This window comes from Neodiprion lecontei, chromosome 3, assembly GCF_021901455.1.
Source record: "Neodiprion lecontei isolate iyNeoLeco1 chromosome 3, iyNeoLeco1.1, whole genome shotgun sequence".
In the NCBI taxonomy this organism is placed as follows: domain Eukaryota; kingdom Metazoa; phylum Arthropoda; class Insecta; order Hymenoptera; family Diprionidae; genus Neodiprion; species Neodiprion lecontei.
This window is the reverse complement of record NC_060262.1, coordinates 17,625,288-17,647,170: the sequence shown is the minus strand read 5'-3', so window position 1 is coordinate 17,647,170 and position 21,883 is coordinate 17,625,288. Positions and strand designations below refer to the sequence as shown.

Below are 21,883 nucleotides of genomic sequence, written 5' to 3'. Positions count from 1 at the left end.
TTATTCAAACAAAATTTTAATTCCATAAGATTGTGGATCATAGCATAGAATTATTTTATATTCTCTGATTGTTAGTCAAGTCATGACACACGTACTATAAGAATTCGATATCACAATAGATCGTTGGTGAGAACTTTTCTCTCCAATCAGTCTTGGATCTAAAATTAAGGACAGTTGCACTGAATGAATAAATATAATAATATTTTGGAGAAAATCAGGCTTTAGCATATGAGCCTTAACAATATTTTCTAAGTTTTATTTGCTTCAATATTTACACAACAACAAAATAATCATTCACTCTCATCTTCTATAGGACAATCACGAAAACCATGTTATAAATTGGAACGGACGTAAAGTTAAAATGAAAAGAACGGTTGTGAACTTAGATTTTCTGAGGTATTCGCCTAACGTAACAAAGTAAGGTTAGATGATCAATTCGGTGACTCAGAATCGGCATGTGAATAAAAACGATCATCGTGAGTTATAAGACATGAAGCTATCAATGTGCAAACCGAGCCACTAGATTGATCCAAAAAAGGTTTTAAATTATGAAAAATTATTCGAATATTTCAAATTTCATTATCGTTGAGTGGATAGTGCATGGACAAAGCTGATATTACACAAAAGTGACTCGCCCCGTGGGGTTTGTGATTAATTATGAACGGAGTACACTGTCCAAATACAAAGTCACAGGAAATCTGAAAAAACCGTCTAAGAATTTTCCAGCAAAATTATTTACGCCAGTAACGTTGAACACGAAATAAACAACATTCCTGCTACGCAATACAATTGATTCATAGCAAAGTCGAATAACGCAAGCTGTTACCAATTGGCGAAAAAGTTTTATCACCAGTATGTTAAAAGTAATTGGACATGCTTGACTCTGATGTTTGTGAATAGATTCGAATTTATATCATATATTGATAGGGATGTTGTGTCGTTCGCGTTTAGTATCAATGACGAAAATAACGTTGCTAAAGGCTTAGACGGTTTATAAAAATTTGTAGGTATTCAAGAATAATAAAACGTTTAAAGTCGCGACATTGGCATTATAGTCTCATTTCAATACTATTTTATACAGTATGTGCTGAGTTATAATAATCAAAATTTCATTCTGATTTCTACTTTGTCTCAAACTTTAATTTTCCAAGAGTATCTAGTAAAAATTCCATTTTGAAATTCCGTAAAATCGTAAAGTTATAGTCCTCGGTAAAAATTTGTGAGTTATGCGCCGTGGCGTCGCTCAGATACTACGAATGCTATATTTATTTTAATTTAATATCTAACCCGTTTCTTCAATGAATTGGGTTTCGGTTTATATGACGTTTCTTGGTATAGCATTTATGTTTGTATTCCCTCGGCGTAGCCTGTTCAGGTCACATATTTTGAACGTAACGACTATCGAAATAGAAACTTGGCGTGCTTGCAGTCCGTGTATGTATAACTGTTACTTGAAACGCGCTTTTGGAGAAACAAATTTCCCAAACTGGCGATAAAGATATTTCAGAAACAAATAAATTGATTTCCTTGGCATTCATTTCGGCAATTATACGAATAGTAATCGTTTTCGTCTGGACGATGTTTTCCCCTTGTTTTTTTTTTTTTTTTCAGTAGTATTTTCAGGCTGAGTATTATGAAAATGGGCCCAGAAAGTGATGGTAACAGAGGAGTTTTACACACAATTGACGTTTAACACAAATAAAAACCCAGCAGCATTTATTTGGTTAATCGACTAGTTCAGGAAGTAAGAGAGAAGGAGACGAAACTCAAGCCTGTGTGCTAGCAAAATTAGGACCCTTTTTGGCGCAGAGTTAGTAGTACCGTTTCCTTTACTCACCACTTTCGTGTTCTTCGATCGTTCGAAATATGTAAACCAGGCAGCTGTCAACACCTGGTCCACACTCAATAATCGTAATATTTGAACGACCAAAGAACACGGACGCAATGAGTGGCAAAAATCGGTACTACTAACTCTGTACTGAAATCTGGCCAAACTTTGTATGCCGAATGTGCGTCTTCTTCTCTTTTACTTCCCGGGCACGCTGTTGCAATTTTAATTCATATTATACACACAAATTCATGGAACGAAAAAGAATTTGAAGACTGCTATGTCCAGAGTATCTTGATTAAAATCCAAGGACATTATTATGAAGAAATCCACAATTTTAAATAACCAATTTCGATCACTAAATATTTTTAACCTCAAATGTTATTCTGTGATGCAGAAATGAGTAATAAATTGCTATTTTCGAAATTTGTTGACCTGCATTCTCTAGCAAAGGCATTCAAGCCACACGCGATATTTTTACAATATGTGTGAAGTATAGTAGAGCCCGACCGTACGTTAGAAGTTTTGGGCTTGTGACATTGTTTGGCGTGCAGTCCATCGAAACTCTTGTCAATCATTGTCGTAATGTCAGAGCCATTTTATAGGGATATTTCCGTTCCATACCTGTCTTCACTTAGACTGTATTATAAGTTTCAGGCACTCTGGTAACACGGGTCAACACGAATTTTGACTTTGATAAGAGGGTATGAAATTTCGATAGATTTATCGATAGTTGGATGAAAAAAATATATATGCCCTGAAAAAGTTTGCTTTTCTATCCAGGAGAACGGTTGAAGCGTATTTTAGAAAATCGATAGTTCAAATTTTTATTTATTCATAACTCGAAACAAATATATTTATATGTAATTTTTATCAACTTTTACTATCATATCAAATTAAAAAATAGTGGAAAAAAGTTTGAAAGTGAACCCTATTACTTTTTCTTTCATGTTCATAAGTATTTTTTTCATTAAACCCCAAATGTAGTCACCCATCATATTTTCGTTGTATTGGCCCTGATAACGTTGTTCGAAGTTCATAATATCTTGATGAAAGCGTTCTCCTTGCTCTTCTGAGCATGCCTCCATGTTGTTTTCAAATTTATCTAAATTAGCATGCAGCATATGTTCTTTTAGAGACATTCTGCAACCCATGGTTATAAAGTTTTTTAACATATTTTCAACTAGATCTTGGTAATTTTCATCTTTGTTATTCTACAAAAATCCAGAGACTACTGCTTTAAAACTATTCCAACCTTTTTTTTTGGCGGTATTTTTAAATGTACCAGAACTATTTAATATTTCTACGATAACTGAAAAGAATGTATAATTATCAAAACTACTAGAAAAGCAAACTTTATATGGACTTTGGGTACTTTTCCTTTATCTTGGAGCATAATGAAAAGAAGAATCATAAAATAAATTTTAGGAAACGGACGAAAATTTTTTATGTAGTAATACTTATGTGTAAGTAATATATCACAGTTTTGGTTAGTCTGACCCGTACGAAGGTCAAAGATTAGGAGATTAGCTAGCAGTTTAATAGGGTTATCCGCTTTAGTAGGCAATCTAGTATTCCAACTTGAAATTTCTGTCTAAACAAACATGGAAAGATTTTCGAAGCACTAATCAATGGATCATCAGGTAATTTAAGGGCCGTATGCTGCAGTATAAGACAGTTTCAAATTGGGACAATGTTTCATTTTTTACTGGAATGAATTTTTTAAATTTGTAGTTTTTGCCGTACTAAATATCCTCCCGAAGCATAGGATCTTTAACTCAAATCTAACAAGGGGTGCCTCGCAACATGTGACTTTTTCCCTTTCCGATAGCATGTGAAGAAACAAACTTATTCCAATTTCCTCATGAATTTTACAAAAATAATCGTAAGTACGGTAATGTACGAGTATGATCGTTTAAATAAGTAATTACACAGCCCAGCGAATTATAAATTTCAATTTCCCCATCAAGTAATAATGCTTTTTTTAGATACTCATGTATAGCGAATTAAAATATAGCGCTAGCTTTTTTACAGCATACCGAGATTTATTTTGACGCATTTTTTAACTACTGTTACGGAAAAAAATAAAATAAATAACAAAACTGAATGCTTAGGTATGAAATGAACAGCATTAGGTTCGAACAAGACTTAAGATACTAGATAAATCAAACTGACTTGTGATATCTTTTTCTACTTTCCTTAAAACTTGTGTTCAATGATAAGATGAACCGAATCGTCAGTAAAAGAGAAACAGATTGAACCAGAGTTTTAAAGAAAGTAGAATAAGATATCACAAGTCTGTTTGATTTATCTAGTCTCTTAAGTCTTGTTTGAACCGAATGCTGTTCATTTTATACCTAAACAGTCAGTTTTATTATTCATGTTTCTTTATGTGTTATATTTATAAAATAGATTGACGTTTGGAATTCCCAAACTTTACGTTTGCGACGGAAACTAGAAAATTTTTATTTGAAAATTGAACGAACCAAGTTAGAGATAGATCCTCTATGAACCTAATAAATTTATAATGATGAAGTTGAACGCCGAAGTCGTTCGCTCCCCAGTGAACACAATTATGTCAAACTGATGTCAGAATGACGTCATGTCACGTCATGATTTACGTAAGATGTGAGTCATATATGAGTCACATATGACTCATAATTTCCCACTTCCTGACGTAAGATTCTTACGTAAGATAAATGACGTAAATATGACCTCCAATTGACATCATTATGACTTAACTGACGTCAAAATGACATAACTCTGATGTCATAGAGAAGTAAAGTCGGTACCGGAATCTTACAAAAATATGACGTCCAGCTGACGTACTTGTTATTTAGCTGACGTCAAGATGACTTAAATTTGAGGTAAAATAGTGATGTAAAGTTGCTTACAAAATTGCGACGTCTGGCTGACATGATTATAACTTACCTGACGTCTCGATGACATAACTCTGATGTCATAGTGATAAAAAGTATTTAAGAATGCTTATAATAATATAACTGTTACAACAGAACTTGTAAAGTCAAAATGTTTATATTTTTCATTTATAAATAGTGATTATTTTGTTACTGTACCTCTATTACAATATAATAATTAATTTTGAAATTAGTTTATATACTTTATTTATGACAATATCCTAATATTTTCAATGTTAAAAATATATTTAATGTTTGCATTTAAAGAGAATTTGCGGTAAGTTAAATTTGGACACTAAATATAAAAGTAAAAATTAAGAAATGTCATATGAAATTCCACTTATGAATTATTAAATCAATACATGATACAACATGGAACATAAATAGAAAAGTATCGTTGATCGTTTTTTTTTATACCGTCGTGACATTAGTATTATGTCACTCGTATGTAAAAGAATGACCGGAAGCTGATGCTTAAGTATGACGTTCATCGTACATCAATTTTACTTAAAAGTATGAGTTGTTTCTTACGTAAGAATATGACGGTATTATGATATCCTTTTGATGTCAGAATATGACTTGTAATTTATGTAATTGTATGATTTATTTCTTACGTAAATAATATATAAATTTATGACTTTGATGCGACGTCACACATGTGATAGGGATAAGACATAATATTTACGTAATATTTAAGTCACAATCATGACGTCATATAAAAGTCAAATTTTATGTCAGCACTATGTCATAATGATGTCATACTACATGACATCATATCAGAGTCATCAATAAAGTCATTTTTATGTCATATCTATGTAAAAAGTCGATGATCTCTATGTGACCTATCTATGACGTCATATGGAGGTCATGTGTTCACTGCACTGATATATATATACACTGGATTGGATTAAGCGTGGTGCCGTCACGCCAATTGAACGGTAGCCATTTTGTACAGATTCTTGTCACTTCAGATATATATATATATACGTGATATATGTACGTGTATATAATCGATTGCGATGGAAAATTACAGTAACAATTATTGAGGTAACAATGAGTACCTGCGTTTTTTGCAAAACAAAGCAATCAAAATATTGTGGGCGATCATTTCACAAGTGAGTATACAACGCTGAAGCGTTCTGCAAATGATAACTTGCAGAGGTTATGTCAGCATACGAAGTATTTACTAATTATATTTAACGAGTATTATAACGTACGAATCGTGTCAGTAAAAATTCACAATATTTGAATTATGAACCGATCTTATTATAATTGAAATTGAAAACTCGGGTATTATTGACTCAGGGATTAAATTATAATTCGATATGTAGATTTCCCGTGAAAGATGTGTTGCGCCTTCAGCAGTGGTTAAAAGAAATGAAGAGGAAGGACTGGAAGCCAAACCGAAATAGCACAATGTGTTCGGCTCATTTTATAAATGACTGCTTTGATAGGACAGGATTCCTAATTACATTGAAAAAGAACAGTGTACCAACTATATTTGACAACCCAAAATCAGAGTGTTCATCTTGTCACCGATTAAGGGAATATGGACGTGGCTATTCATTCTTCAAGTAAGTACCGTTACTCAATGCAACATAACGTGTGAATTAATAAATTTAAACTTTGCTTGTTATGTAGGTTCCCATTGGATGAACCTGATATTATGAAGCAGTGGATCGCAAATATAAACATTGGTCCGTGGTCTCCATCAAGTGATAGCTTTCTGTGTTCCGACCACTTTGAACTCTCTTGCTTTCAGAAGAAAAGTAAAAATTATATAACTTTACGAAAAGGCAGTATCCCAACGTTATTTGGTAAGATCTGAACCTATTAATCCCTTTTAGGTCAGAGAAAACTCAGTGTGCATAAAGACACGTTGATGTGATGCACTATTGCGTCAATGCAGTCGAAGCGGTTAATTACCTACAGATTATAAAGTGCTCTGTTACAGAAAAATCGTGTGTGACACATTTCTGTGTATTTCCATTGTCGTTATTTATTAGTAACTTATCTGTAGGTGAAAACTTGCAGCAGACCGAATTTCAGGATGAATCCTATCGGCCCACCACAGTGAATGTAACCAAATTACATGAGCACCTACACATTTGTACCTGATTTGCATGCTCAGATATGTACATCTTTTTTATTTTCTTTTGATTGTGCTTGTAATTTTTTCTTCATGTGAATGGATTGTGGATTGATACTACTAATTATATTGTTGTGGTTTATCGCACGCAACTCTATAAAAATTCCTTAACGTTTGCAAGGAATGTTTTATTCTCCATATTTTTGAATAAAGTTTTTACTCACCCAATTCGATATAGTTTAATTCAAAACTTTTTTTACATGTCTTAAGCTCCACTTTGATGATCAATGGATGGTAAATGGATTCCCTAACGGTTGAATTAGTGTTATACAAATTTTTGAATAATCCGTATGAAATTCAGCCCACCATAGGATAAAGGATAATGGACGGAAACTTCTTAGAATTGAGGACTTCTTTTGAACATAAAGAAAAATCACGCTTAAATACAAGTTTTTCGTCATATTATTTAATGATCTTTTACATCATATAATTGTAAATAATAATATACCTTCGAAAAAATGATTTGTTCTTCATTTAATGTATCAAACATTATTTTACTCGTCAAAAACTTTTTTGTGTGACGAATATATCGTTAGATCTAAATAGCATATATTACGCAGTTCAAATCTAGCGCGCATTTTGTGACAACTTTCTGTACAAGATGGCGGAAATTAAATTGTTCAATTGGATGCACGAGCTTACACGTAGAGTATACGGTAATATCCAATCCAGTGTATATATATATCAGTGGTTCACTGGGTCCTGCTCGTTGCTGGCTACAGTCTGAGCGCAGACTCGCGTTGGGCCTGGGAGGACCTACAGTGGGTCTAGGAACAGCGTGGCAGACGCCATATTCAGAAAAAATAAACCGCGAAATTCAAAATTGAGATGTATCACTTTCGGTGGTTTCACGTGATGCGGAATTCATACCTGACATTACTAACAGGACATCGCTGTTTCGATGAAAAATAAAAATTATACAATCAAATTGAAGTAATAATAAAAAGTGAAACGTGAATCCACTTACACATTCAATTATCGCCCTAGGCTCTACGTTCCGGCGGAATGAATTCCGTACCATATGAAACCATCTTTATGCGACTGTTTCTTAATAAACTTTTTTTACATTAATTGAGAGCCTTATTTTTATGCACTTACGTGTAAAATTGTATTAAATACATAATAAATATTGAACAACAGGTATACTTATTGTGAATTTTATTGCAAAATTGCAAGAGACTGTGTACAGTAAACTGTAGATAAGTGTGTAGAAATCAAATTTTGCACTTGATACAAATACGTAAAAGTAGATCAAAAGTTAGTAATATATGAATGTAAAAATATCAAGAAATAGTAAAAATTTGCTTACATTGTAGAAAAATGTATAGGATCAAAGTTGTGTGAAATTATGATAAATAATGTAAACTATAAATATACGATTATTTGCGTGCATAAAAATTCGTTTTTGTATAAATCTCAATCATCAAAAATATTGTAAAGTAGTGGACACAGTGACATTAAATAAATGTTGATCAGAAATAAATTAATTTAAAAAGAAATACAAAAAAAAAAACTAAAATTTCTTCTACGAGTTTCCGAGTGAGTTTCAAGTATCACAACCTGAACCGGTCCTAAGCTGGTATGTAATTTGGCTAATATTTTGAAAATTGCGTCATCGTTTTCCTAAAAATGGTGAGGCCAATCAGTACGGGGTACGCGTTTGGGCCACACTGTTCCCAGACCCACTGTAGGAGGACCCGAAGCGGCGACGAAACGACTCTCCGGTGCTGACACACATTTATTTTCCACATGTTATTTGACTGGGAAGGAGTTGCATGGAATTAAGCATCTCTTATTAGACTCGAGTTAAAAGTTCTCTACTCGAGCAGGATTTTGAATTCGACAAGTATTTAGGCTTATACCTTGTTTCGGTAGAAAAAAAAAAAAAATAAATCGTCCTAATCTGAAAAAGTCTAGTATTATAGATATGTGTTCGGACTAGGACTAGACCGAAAACCCTAGTGAAGATCGGCTCGTATATTAGAACAGAATCTATTAGAATACAAATGCCGGGTAAATGTGTAAACATAGAATGCGCGTATCACAGGTAACCGCCATGTTGGATTATATATATATATATATACTAGCAACCCATCCCGGCTTCGCACGGGCATATAATAATATAATAAAAGAAAATACACAATGTTTACAGTGAGTTTCTAGAAAAATAACATTTATATTATTACTTAATAATATTATATGCCCGTGCGAAGCCGGGATGGGCTGCTAGTTAAATTATAAAGTTTTGATCAATGAAGCACAAATAAGTAAAAAACAGGATTAATTTCACTGTATTATCTTCATTATAATATGAATGCAATTTACACTTCAGTCTAAGTAACACGTGGCCGGCTATGCTAACACCAAAAATTTAAAAAGTGGAAATAATTGAATTGTACGGTATTTCGTTCACTACAAAATAAATTTAATTAATTTTATAGCGTCAACAACACGTGGTAATTATGCTGTTAAAATGTAGCTTATCTGACACGTTCGTAGATTTACCATAGCAGCGCCATCTATTGATTACTTACTCAACCCAGTCGAAAGGTATCGACATCTGTTAGAATCATTTGGAGTTAACAGATAATTGTGACTGTCAAATAATAACAGACAAATAATTAGCAATAAATTAAAATTGCGACTATAATTTGAGATTTAAACTATCCTATCTCTCAAGTTGGATCGAACTGCACATGGTGTGCGTATTTTATTATAATCGGTTAAGTGGCTTAGGAGTCCATTGAGGACAAACATTGTGACACGAGATTTATATATATTAAGATATAGTATAGTCCGTATAGTATAGTATAGTATAGTTTTTATTGGCACTTTCATTTACAGAATATTGCCACTCCACTAGAGGGCATACACAGTGACTTGGCGCAAAATACAAAATGAACAGGACTTGATATGTATATTACTAGGTCTAATTGTATAAAATATAAGGACTGCTCCAGTTCACCAGATGGCCTAAATCACAGTATTGCTCCATAAGTAAATTAGATGTTGAGTTTAATTTCAACAATGTATTCAGCTAATATAAATATCGTACTGTGATCCATTGTAAATAGAATAGAGTCCCTAGAATTTGTTAGAGTCCCTGCAAAATAGAGTCCTTTCCATCGTCTCAATTTTACCCGTCATTTTTTCACAAACTGAAATCGCAGGAAGTTTTAAGCAGATATAAATAGGTAGAAGCTTTGATGTTAATAACTCACCATATCATAGGCCAGTTCTATCTTAAATCACGCAGAAAGATCGGGACGGAAAATCTAAACGATTAAGAAAAAATGTATGTCAGTCTTCAACTGATTTAAGGAGACTTCAACTGATTTATTATTTTAATATGTTCATCATACAACATCAACGTTTTCAGCCACTTATACGTGTTTTAAACTTCCCACAATTTCAGTTCGTCACAAAATGGCGGCCAAGAAGTAAGCGACTGACCGGGCTCTGTTTTGTAGGGACTCTAGAGTTTGCGAGTGTGCGGTGGCGCACTCTGTTGGGATGCGGCAGTACCCAACAGTGTGTATTATATCGGCACACTTCAGAGACCACAAGCTATAGATTACCCTACACACCCCAGATTCGCTGTGCGAGGAAAGTAATCCTAAATACAAAGAGTTTCACTTGTAATAACGTTTTCGAAATACGGATTATTGGATAGAAGAGAATTTTTGGTATCACGAAAAAATAAACTTACGGGAGAAGTAATAATCTCCACTTATCGCTTCAATTTTTTATCTTCGACCAACGTATGTCAAAGTATGTGTTTGTGCCCAGCTTGTAGTCATCAAGTATATCTTTAGCGTAATGAACTCGATGAAATCGGATAGATGATAGATGAAATAAGAACTTGATATTGGGGACTTCGTTTTTCGTTATTACATACGCAAGCCGTCAACGTTCTCAATTGAAAAAAAACTTTAACAATAGAGGCACAGAAAACGAGTGTAAAATCCCTGATTATTAGATATGTAGAGGATTGCAAATTTTTTAATGAACAAGTAATGCATTAACCATTACTTTTATAATTTCCATTAAAACATTAAATTTAATGATTTAATGGAAATTATTTCCATCATTCTATACTGATGGCAAATCTCAGGTACTCACACGAACTAGTGGAGTGGCGGTATTCAAAGGCAGCTAGCGATAGCTTATTAAATAAATAAATAGACTCAAGTTATGGAAATTAACAGGTCAATTAGTCGTATGTTGTCAATTGAGTTTACAAGTTTTGAGTTAGTGAAGTTAGCTTACAAGAGTTAACAATAATTCACTAGGTTTTATTTAAAAGTTAACAACAATAAATAAATCGAACGATTATAGTTCGCGGGATTTTCGGAAGGATAAAGTCAAACGATAGCTTTTAACAAAAGATGACAGCAGAGAATAAAGTACACGTCACTCGGTGATATGATTTGACCCGCTTTTCCAAGAACGACGCTACGGTAATTCTTAGGCCATTAATTTGCGATAATAGAGTACGAACTTCATTAGAAATCAGTAGTTGGTGAAATTGATAATAGATCGGGACAGTAGGGCCAAAATAATTAGATGGAATTCGCGGTAGATGGTAACTGGCAAGAGAGATTGACATGAATTAACAATTTACAAAAATCAGTAGATTAAACCAGAAAATATCGAATAGAGAAAATTGTGGGAGCCGATTTATGTGAAACTTATGCGTAGATAGTCGAATTGATCATTTACGATACTTAAGAATTTGAGAGCTAATTCACCAAAAAATCTTGCGTATAATTTACAAGAGACTACAAAATTATGAGTGATTTGAGTGATTTAGAGGGATTTTTGCGAGATTAGAGAATACATTAAATAGACCTTATTACGTTACAATCAAAGCTAATAAACAAAACTTAAATTAACAAAGAAATACGACACTCAACACAAATACGAAAAATATGGCAGACAGTAATCAATACAAGATCGTTAATAAGAAAATAGCAAAAGTTACGGTATTATTTAGCGGCTGCATCTACGCTCGGATGGACTCCAAGGAACTCGACTCGCGATAAAAATTCATGCACAATATCAAATGAAGTACAATAAGCTACATGGCAAATAAAATATAATAAGCACTACTAGTACAGAAATGGAGAAAAAAACGGACAGGTAAAGATAGTTCAAAATACGATAGAAATTACAGAAGTAGTCTAAGAGAAAATTGCAGGAAAATCAGAGAAATTCATATACATGAGAGAAATTATGTGTACGTATGGTTGATCGACTTTACTCGCACTCATACTTGTTAAGCAAAGTCGAATGCACGAAAGAAAAATAATTTCTTTATTTCGTTTCACATAGAGAGAAATACTTATTTGGTAGTTACGAGGTGGCTCAAAGATGCGAAATTAATTAATCAAGGAAACCATGCAACACACGACCAACCAGAAGGATAATTACGATACGAGAAAACAGAAAATATGAGCAACTTCGTACCGATACGATATAAAGGTGGAAGCCTTACCTTAGCTGGTGAGTCGGGTACGCAGGCACTGAGTTCAATTAAAAATAAACTTAACGGTAGCAAAAGAAAAAGTTAAGAGAGAAAGGTAATCGGAAGAGGAAATTAAAAGAAGTTATCAATAGAGCAAATCGAGAGAAGGTACGGTAGAACGATGTAAGAAAATGGTAGCGATAGAACGAACGATAGCAGAAGTAAATGACAGCGATAGAGGAAAAAGGAAGGAAGAAGTAACCGAAGAAACTGGATCAACAACAGCGAGGTTGAGTGTAAAATAGACGGAGATCGAAGTTTGATCCGCCGATCTCGCCGTTGTCGTAAGGTGGTCCTTCTTACTGTTGACTGGTCGTTTGTTACCCTCCATAATTAGGTCATCCCTCTCGTGGAGGCGAATATCAGTTACGAGTACGCCACGCCTTTACTGAGATTACGGATAGATGTTGCATAATGTTGGGCTTGTGATTTCTTCGTTGATACCAAGTCGTATGGGATTTTTGGTGAAGACACACTCAGAATGTCTCCCGGTTAAAGTTTTCTGACTGGCGAACGACGACATAACGTACTTAAGAATCGCTTTCATCAGTGTTGGCAGTATACATCTGCCCACGACATAACCGTGGTCCTTGCCGGCAGGAACTCTGCATCGAGTCCTCTGGATACTCTCGAGGGTGATAGCAACCATGGGAACGGTAGTAACTAAGAATCGGTCCGGCGCCAGGCCAGGAAGTCTACGGAACGAGAGGTTGTCAAGCCATGTCCGCGGCATTTGGGAAAGCAAGCGGGTGGCTCCTTCGGGAGAAACGGTCACACGGCTGACGGGACGATTTTGGTGTGCTCCCTATAGTGCAGGTATCCCTATACGTCGGCATGGCAGTTGGAATGGTACGAGAGGTTCAGGTAAACTATAGATGTTGATCCAAGTGCTTTCAAAGGGACAACAGGACTTGATGTTGATCCCGCGGTAGTCGGGATCGTTGCCCTAGCACCTTGTTGCTTGTGCCAAACCGCAAAATACAGAGTTTACAAAGAAAGAATTACTTAGTAGTAGCTTATCGTCTAATTTGTATCGAGTTTGCTTGGAGTATCCCTCCAGGGGCGCGTTTTTACAGAATTTCCTTCAATTACGTGCCCTTGTGACCGGCAGTTCTAAAACGCCACGTTACGGTATATAAGTTGATTCTCGTACACCTTATACAATTATATCCATGTTTACTAGGCTGATTAAAAAAAAACGGCTAATTTTTTTTTTCAAAATCCTCGCATAAAAACTTCCGACAAGGTGTGAAAAGACGCCTGTAAAAAGCAAAGTCCTTAATATTATTATTAAGAGGTCGCGCATCGGGAATTTCTATTTCCCGTTCAAATAACACAGGAATAAATTTTTTTAAATTTTGCAATTTCGTATTTTTGCAACGGCTCATTGAATTAGCGGACCAAAGCACATTTTTGTAGGAAATTTGACGCTCTACAAAAAAAGTCCTTACAAAGTTTTCGATAGTCACACTCCTTCAAAAGTTATTCGAGGTCAAAGTTGAACTTACAAAAAAATTAAATCTTTTTTTTTTTTCGATGATACTATGAATCTTTTCTCATTCTTTTGTTATAAAGATATATTTAATAAATATATCTTACTCTAATTGGGCTTCTTCAATCATTAATTTTCCCATCGAGTCAATATAAAGTTACCTTACAAAAATGCGATGTTAAATAATAAACATGTTGTCATGGAGAATCCATAACTGATGCACTTGACTATTTAAAAATGTAATTGTTCCGAAATCTATCCTCTTTATAACAAAATAATGAGAAAAGATTCATAGTATCATTGAAAAAAAAAAAACATTGAATTTTTTTGTAAGTTCAACTTTGACCTCGAATAACTTTTGAAGGAGTGTGACTATCGAAAACTTTGTGAGGACTTTTTTTGTAGAGCGTCAAATTTCCTACAAAAATGTGCTTTGGTCCGCTAATTCAATGAGCCGTTGCAAAAATACGAAATTGCAAAGGTTAAAAAAATTTATTCCTGTGTTATTTGAACGGGAAATAGAAATTCCCGATGCGCGACCTCTTAATAATAATATTAAGGGCTCTGCTTTTTACAGGCGTCTTTTCACACCTTCTCGGAAGTTTTTATGTGAGGATTTTGAAAAAAAAAAATTAGCCGTTTTTTTTGAATCGGCCTAATGTGTACACAACGAATTGCCCTCAAACGTACTCCTTTTTAGATGAGACTGCCTCCCCTCATCAGATAAAGTTCCTTAAGTTTACGCGAGTTTTGGTAGTTTCATAAAATTTTGCAACTCGCTTGACCGAGGCTATCGGTCAGGTAGGTGAAGGATTTTTTGCAGTAATGCAATTCAGTAATCAGCGTTTTTGCAATCAGCTTCTTGCGCCAACTTACCTTTGCAGGAGGTTTTGGCAATGAGAAGGTTCTTCCTGCGCTATATGCAGTATACGTGATAGACAATTAGGTGAAAATGCGAGCTGGCAGCAGGAGCAGCAGCAGCAGCAGCTCACAAGTAATCAATTTGTCGGATTGAGCCAATGGGTGAAGAGGTGGCGAAGAGCCAACTGGAGAGAGCATGTTAAAGCCCTTAGAATCAGAATCACGTTACTTCTTCCACCACATAACCCTCGACTATAAAGTTACAGACATCCGAGTACACATCGGAACTAGAGAGGGTGTTCGATTTACAAAGAACGGGAATCGAAGAGATACGTCTTGATCATATAAAGAATGGCTTGTTATATCATTCGGGTGTTCAGGGAAAAGATTTCCTCCGCGTCCATTCAATTCGGAGGGAATACTTCAGACCAGCTGGCTGGTCTCAAATTAGTTTGACCCCTCTGATGAGCCTCTGACGGAGTCGTTTTGCAGCTTTGCTTCGACTCTACCAGTGAAGTTCGACTAACGACGCCGTTCGATAAGTGAGAATTGAGTTTAGGTGTGACCTTCACTTTCCTTATCCCTAAGACCAGCATCCTCTGTTAGACAGATCTTTTCGGGGAGTCTGGAATAGTTAATGCTCCGTTGACTCGGCCGAAGATCTCATACCATTGATATCTTTTCTTCGACAGGGATAGGTGAGCGAGACTATGGATGGCCAAGGTCTGATCTTTATGTCTTCTGTGCGCACTGCGTCTAACTTAAGGATGATTGGACCCTACCTTCTGGATCAAAAGTTTGGAGCAGCTAAAGAATCGTTCAGAAAAACTTGCGTAATTTTATTTGCGTCCGCGATAGTGAACACGAATGAAACAACATCCTTATTATGTAATGGAAATGAATCTAAGTAAATTTGTAACACACAAATAGCAATATCAAGAACTTGTGAAAAGATTTCATAGCTAAAACGTTCATATGATTAAGCTCTGGCGTTTTTGTCCGATTCTAGAGTTTTTCGGTTTATTTTATTCATCATATTGGAGATCTGTATCCAAATGTCGTGTATATTGTAACGGAATTTTTTTTTCGTATTATTATAACAAAGATTGAAATTAAATATGAAATATTTTCGTCAACCACAAAATTTTCCGTTGTCTCATTTTTCTTGTGACAAAACATAAGTTTAAACAATACTTTGAAATCCTTAAAATTACCGGAATGTAAATTTATATATCAGGTGTATAATAAAATATATAACTATAAAAACTTATCGTGAACAACCCATTTAGGATTTTGCCTCGTTCCTCGCTGGGGGTGAGAGATTGTCAAGTCGGAAATTGTCAAAGTAACCACAAAGGTCAAGGCTTCACCTATAAGCTTACCTACCAACTTACAATTAGTAAAATTGTACTTTGAGTTAGGCGGGCGTTACAATATGTAATTCAAACTGTTACAATATGTATATGAAAATCTCGTGTATTGTCAACTTACCGTGACGCTAGCATAGCGTCTGGTTTTCTATTTACATACAAACATATTTCATGAACTTGTTTATTGTCTAAATATTATCCTTCACTTTTACCGTATCGAAGCGCTTCAGTGCAGTTGTCACCTCGAGGTACTGAATAAACTCTGATTTTAGTATCAAGCTGCGTTAAAATATTGTTACAGAGTCTGTATTCCCGCGCAAATATTTCCGACTGTATTTTAACAGTTTCTGTACCTGGCACCTAATCCTTCCAGCCCTATTAGCCGAGGCCCCAACCGTTAAAAAGCGCTGGAAACATGATTCAAATCTGATACGACTTTAACCATGTTGACCAATTTTGGATCGCATGCTCATCGGCATCTTGCGCCACGTGTTAAATACACTGCGTGGCGTATTTACTGACATACTTATACGATCCACGTAAGTAAGAATTTGGCATTATACTACGAGGAGGTAATCACTACATATCATGTAAAAATGGTGTAGACTAATTAAAATTTAATAGCATATGTTATAGGAATTGCAAATGGATTGCTAAAACTACAGCAGGATCACGCATGCTTCAGGATGATTAAAAAATTTACACGGATTACAGAAAATTGCTACGATTACAGCAAGATTACATACATTACAAGGGAGGGACAATGATTGCTTCAATTAGAATTATTAAAAGAAAAAAAAAAAATACAAGAATTACAATGGGTTACAGACATAACGTGTAGAATGTAAAGAAAATTATACGAATTTCAAAGATCACAAAGATAACCTTTGAAATACAAAGGGTTTTAAGATCACAAAGAATCACAATGGACTGCAAGGTATCACAGTGGACCAGGAAGCTTACCAGTGATTACACCGATTACAAAGAAAATACGAATAATACAAAAAGATTACGAAGATCCCGAGTTAAAATTTAGAACCCTACCATAAGCCTGGAGGTACTAAGCAGAACCTTGTTTAGTACTTTTTGGTTCTCGCGTCCTATTCAGAACCTTGAGAGAGCTATCTTTCTCATAGTTGAATCTCTCGTGATACTCCTCTCATATAAGAGCTTGTTTAATGCCTTGAGGTCCTCAAAAAATACTGCAGTAATGTATGGATTGGTGATTATATTATTCTACTTCCTCGGAATAATTAAATGCGATAAACTGCAAAAGTCATTAGAAGTAAGAAAATTAAATTTTACGTCTTACGACAAATTGAATAATATGACCACAATACGTACCACTTCATAAAATTGATATTTACAATTCGATGTAAATGTATGAAAATAAATTTTCTGTATAGTCTTTATTATCAATAATTGTGTCTATAATTCATCGCTACTAATTTAGAGAGGATTTCCACATCACATACTAAAAAATAGATTTGTTGAATATTATCGGACTTCATGAAGTGAATAAATTAATAATTAAAATTTGCACTAATTTCTTGGTTATTTATATTTTAATTGTGTGCAAATGTTGAACCTTCTATGATATTTCAATTAAAAATTGAATGTAATAGCTGTGACGACGTATTTTCGAATCAACCGATACCTGTAAGGAAATTGGAATTAGATCTGCCATTAAATTACTGCAATTTTTGACAGTAAGGTTTAATTGATACTCAGAATATGGACGTCGGTAAATAAACAATTCGAACGTAGCGATGCTCGCAGGCCAATGTCTCTAGCAATAAAAAAAAAGAAAAAATATGCAGCCACAGACGCTCGCACAAAAAATTGTATTGTACCACGAGGAAAGTTTCTACTCGTTTTCATAAAACTGTCTCGTGCATTATATTAACCCTCTACGGGGTAACTTATTTTTCGGGCTTGGAATGGGTGAATGGGGTCTTTACGGCTGACGCACTTTTCGCGATAGTCCGATAATTTATATCTGCGACAAAAATATTAAATAAACATTTTTTTCAACGTTGAATTTATTTTTTCTACATTATTCAAAGGAATAGGTGAAAAATACCCGCCAAGCGCAAAAAAGCATATCAATTTGCTTATAGTGATATAGATGTTGCGAAAGGTCCACCTCTGCTCTTGGCTGTGGTAGAAAAAATGCATTAGATTTTCTACGAATATTTCTATGAATTTTGAAGGAATTCAGAATAGGATTATATTTTTTATTATAACGTTTCATAAAATTTCGAGGCTCTTCATAAACATTTGTGAAATGTTTTTTTTTTTTTCACGATCAGTTTTCGCATATCAATAGTTGAAATGGATATAATTTGTTGTACATTATCGTAAGATTTCTGGTTTAGAGAAATAACTCATTCCTTTTTTTTTTTTTTTATTATTCACGAGACTCCATGCCCTATAAACACTAGGTGAATTCAAAAATATACGATACATTCTTTAAATCCACTGTGATCATAAATCATAATGAAGATAAAGAAGTAAGTTTTCCATACGAAAGAGATGCAATATCTAGCGGTGGTTGAAGAATAGTATTTGATACTTTCTCGTTAAGATAGGTAATCTTATGGAGAGTTATTCCAAGAAATTGTCGCCGAATTGTAGATATCCTCAATATTTTCAGAATTCTCAGTTTCCGAAAATGATCCACGTAAAAATATAATTATTTCTATTCAATTATACACTTTTGTAGAAATTCGTGTAATTTAATTGATCGCCACTGCATTGTTTCACTTTGTCGTAGAGAACTGTCGGTTATTGTAATTCTTCGTAAAACTTCCTTGCCGTTGAATGAAAATTCACGGAGTTTTATTTTCATTTTTGGGGCAGTTCATTTTTTATTTTATTTTAATCGATTATAGACGATTATAATTTATCATAACATTTCATCAATCTCCGTCAAATATTTATAAAAAATAACGATCTTCTACCACCTTCTACTTTTAAGTGTAATGTGTGTCTCATAGAATATCGTACAAATTACTTCCGTCAGGATGGTTACAAATGCCGGCATAAATTCACACTTTGCGCTTGCTTGTTCGCGAAAAAAATACAAAGTCTTTTATATTTTATACCCCAACTCGATGGACTCGCAGGCCGTTCTAGCAGTAGCTCGATTGTCGGACATTTTCATGAAATGCAAGTCTCGTCGCAGAGTCTGAATTTTTAGTCTAGAACGAAGATCAGGCTCGATTAACACCATTAGAAAAGGTCGAAGAAAATCCCTTTTGTTCATCTCACGTCTTTGCCGGTGTACTCATGATTACATACATGGCCATAGCGGTCTCTGAAATCCTTCGTTCTATCGTAAAAATCCAAAATCTCTGGCATTTTGGTTTCACTGTTGATTTCAATGTACGGTGAAACGACAAGAACAGGAGAACAACTTTATTCGTTTTCGACAAGAGCTTACGTTGCAGAAAATTTGAAACTTCGACGTCGACCGAATGCTCTGTCCGCCCTTAAGAATTCTTATGACCATCATCAAGGAATATTGTTGCAGAATTTTTTCGAGAGTTTCAAGAGAAGATAATCAAATGCCACCGACGGTATTTCGCGTCCTTTCACGTAACGGCTTGGATGACTTTCGAATGTAATACCATGGCACACTCTCACCTCTTTGGGTCATGAATTTTCCAAAATATATGCCTCAATCACCGGTTAAAATATACTCAAAGCCTTCGAATCGTTCAACATGATAATTTTAACTTCTTACTTTTCTGGTCTACTGTAATTTTACGTTTTGAATTGACATTTTCCTCGAAAAGATAAATGTCGCACAACCATGGTGCAATAAGAAGTCGGGGAGTATATCTTCTCTGTAGAAATAAAATTAAAATCTTTCCCAACAGAATCGATGTAAATGTAGTTAAAATTACTCGCAACTATGGATTGAACGCTACAGATTATGAGTAACTCATACGGAGTCGTATACAAGGTGTTTCCGAGACAACGTCACGGTATATTGGGTTGCCTACCATCGAGGAGAACAATTATCGGTAATCCAGACCTACCGAGTTATCGGTAGGTAGCGCGTTCAAAGTTCTTGCGAGTAAACTGATACCGCTTGTGTTGCCAAGTTGTGTATATCTGGCCGAGCAATTGTTTCGTTGTTTATAACCTATGCCAATGCGTTCAGCGATCGTGTTTCCGAGTCACGTTGAAGTGACTATGACTCGGTAGATCTGTTTTACCGATATTTGTTCCCCTTAGTGGTAGGCAACTCAAGATACTAAGATGTTTACTCGGAAACACCCTGTGTACCTTCAGGTGCAACTGCGATCCGTAATGCTTCACTAGTAACGAAGCACTGGCAATAAAACCAACCTGTTCCAACCCTTATAATGTGGGATTAAATTATGGACCGTGTCCCTACTCGAAAATGTCATCTGCTCGTTCAGGAGCGGGGTCTGAATTGCGCTTGGGACGCATTTGTTTTCCACTTGGCCTGTCTAAGGTTAGGTGTCCCAAAAAGCACGTTTGAATGCACGCTTTTTTTTATACTTACACATTTCGTAGCTCGTTCCCTCAAAAAATCTTGTTTGGAGCCCAATACGGCTGCTACCGATGTGATGCATTATAATAATCAATATAAACAAAAATCCACTTGTCGATCCACGAGTCAATTATTGATCAGCCTCGTATTAAAATAAATCGTTTCACAATCTGTGTACGGATTACACCGTTCATCTGACAATGAGTCATAATTCAAGTCTCATGAAAATTTATGAGATAGAACCCTGATAAAATTATTTAGTGCTGACCGGTGGTAACGGCATCATTGATCAATACTAGCTTTTAATCTGTGAGTAGGCGGCCATACATCAATTCTACTACAAAAAGATTTGAAAAGTGTGATGAAATCTCATCAAATTAGGTATATAATATCGTTTAAAAACGTCACTGTGATACTGAAAGAGAACTATCTACAAACACAGAGAAATAACATCATACTGATATTTTTTTTCACCAAAAATCTAGTTCTTCCGATTTTTGTGAACGACATCATATTTTTCTCATGAATCGGTACATTAAAAATCGTTGGAGACACATGTTTTCATGTGCAGATTTTTTAATCAGGTGTAAAGATATTATACCGAAATATCATTTGTTCAACTGCTCTTGAATCACTTGCGATTTTTGCGAAGTTGTTGTCAAAGCAAAAGCCCACATGAATCTGTAGTTGAAGCAAGTTTAAATTGTGAAACCATAGAAAAAGTTAAGTACTCAATAAGATAATTGGATAAATCACTGACATCAAAATAAATTCCGGTGTGGGTGAAAAAATTTATGTTAAATTAGTCAGAGGAGAAAAACTAAACTTAATTCCAGTAACGTGTGCGGAGGCTCTCTTCCGTCATGTGGCTCATTTGAACTCATTTAAATTTTGCACGAAGAATTTGAGCAGTGCTGTAAAATGTGGACTACTGATTTCATAAACAATTTTGCCTGGAGGAAATGGTGAACAATAAAACTTCCAATGAATCGGAGAAACTTGACACAAGAAGCGAACCTTTTGGGAATTTTTAATATAAAACGAACGTGGCCGACTTACCAACAACGCCTGTTTTTAAAGGATAAGTTTTTGATTTAATTATACTCCTGTCGATTTAGAAAGAATTCTTCTGTATACATTTAAACATATTTGAAATTTAAGGAGATTCACCATAGCTTACAAGCATTTGTTGATGTATGTACAGTGTGAA

The 21,883-nt window shown here is 34.8% G+C and overlaps 1 protein-coding gene across 1 annotated transcript; it reads left to right on the top strand.

Annotated features, from left to right (window-relative positions):
• Positions 1 to 5,752: 5,752 nt before the first annotated feature.
• Positions 5,753 to 7,357, top strand: LOC124293528. The gene is made up of 4 exons (XM_046734634.1): positions 5,753 to 5,861; positions 6,078 to 6,320; positions 6,388 to 6,563; positions 7,106 to 7,357. The coding sequence occupies exons 1-4, from the start codon at positions 5,800 to 5,802 to the stop codon at positions 7,114 to 7,116; spliced, it is 492 nt and encodes a 163-aa protein (XP_046590590.1). The 5' UTR covers positions 5,753 to 5,799; the 3' UTR covers positions 7,117 to 7,357.
• Positions 7,358 to 21,883: the final 14,526 nt, after the last annotated feature.

Bases quoted from the DNA above. Each gene is read 5' to 3' on its own strand.
- LOC124293528 (XM_046734634.1), top strand. From the start codon at position 5,800: ATGAGTACCTGCGTTTTTTGCAAAACAAAGCAATCAAAATATTGTGGG. The intron at 5,862-6,077 runs GTGAGTATACAA...TTCGATATGTAG, and splicing joins TGTGGGCGATCATTTCACAA to ATTTCCCGTGAAAGATGTGT. The intron at 6,321-6,387 runs GTAAGTACCGTT...CTTGTTATGTAG, and splicing joins CGTGGCTATTCATTCTTCAA to GTTCCCATTGGATGAACCTG.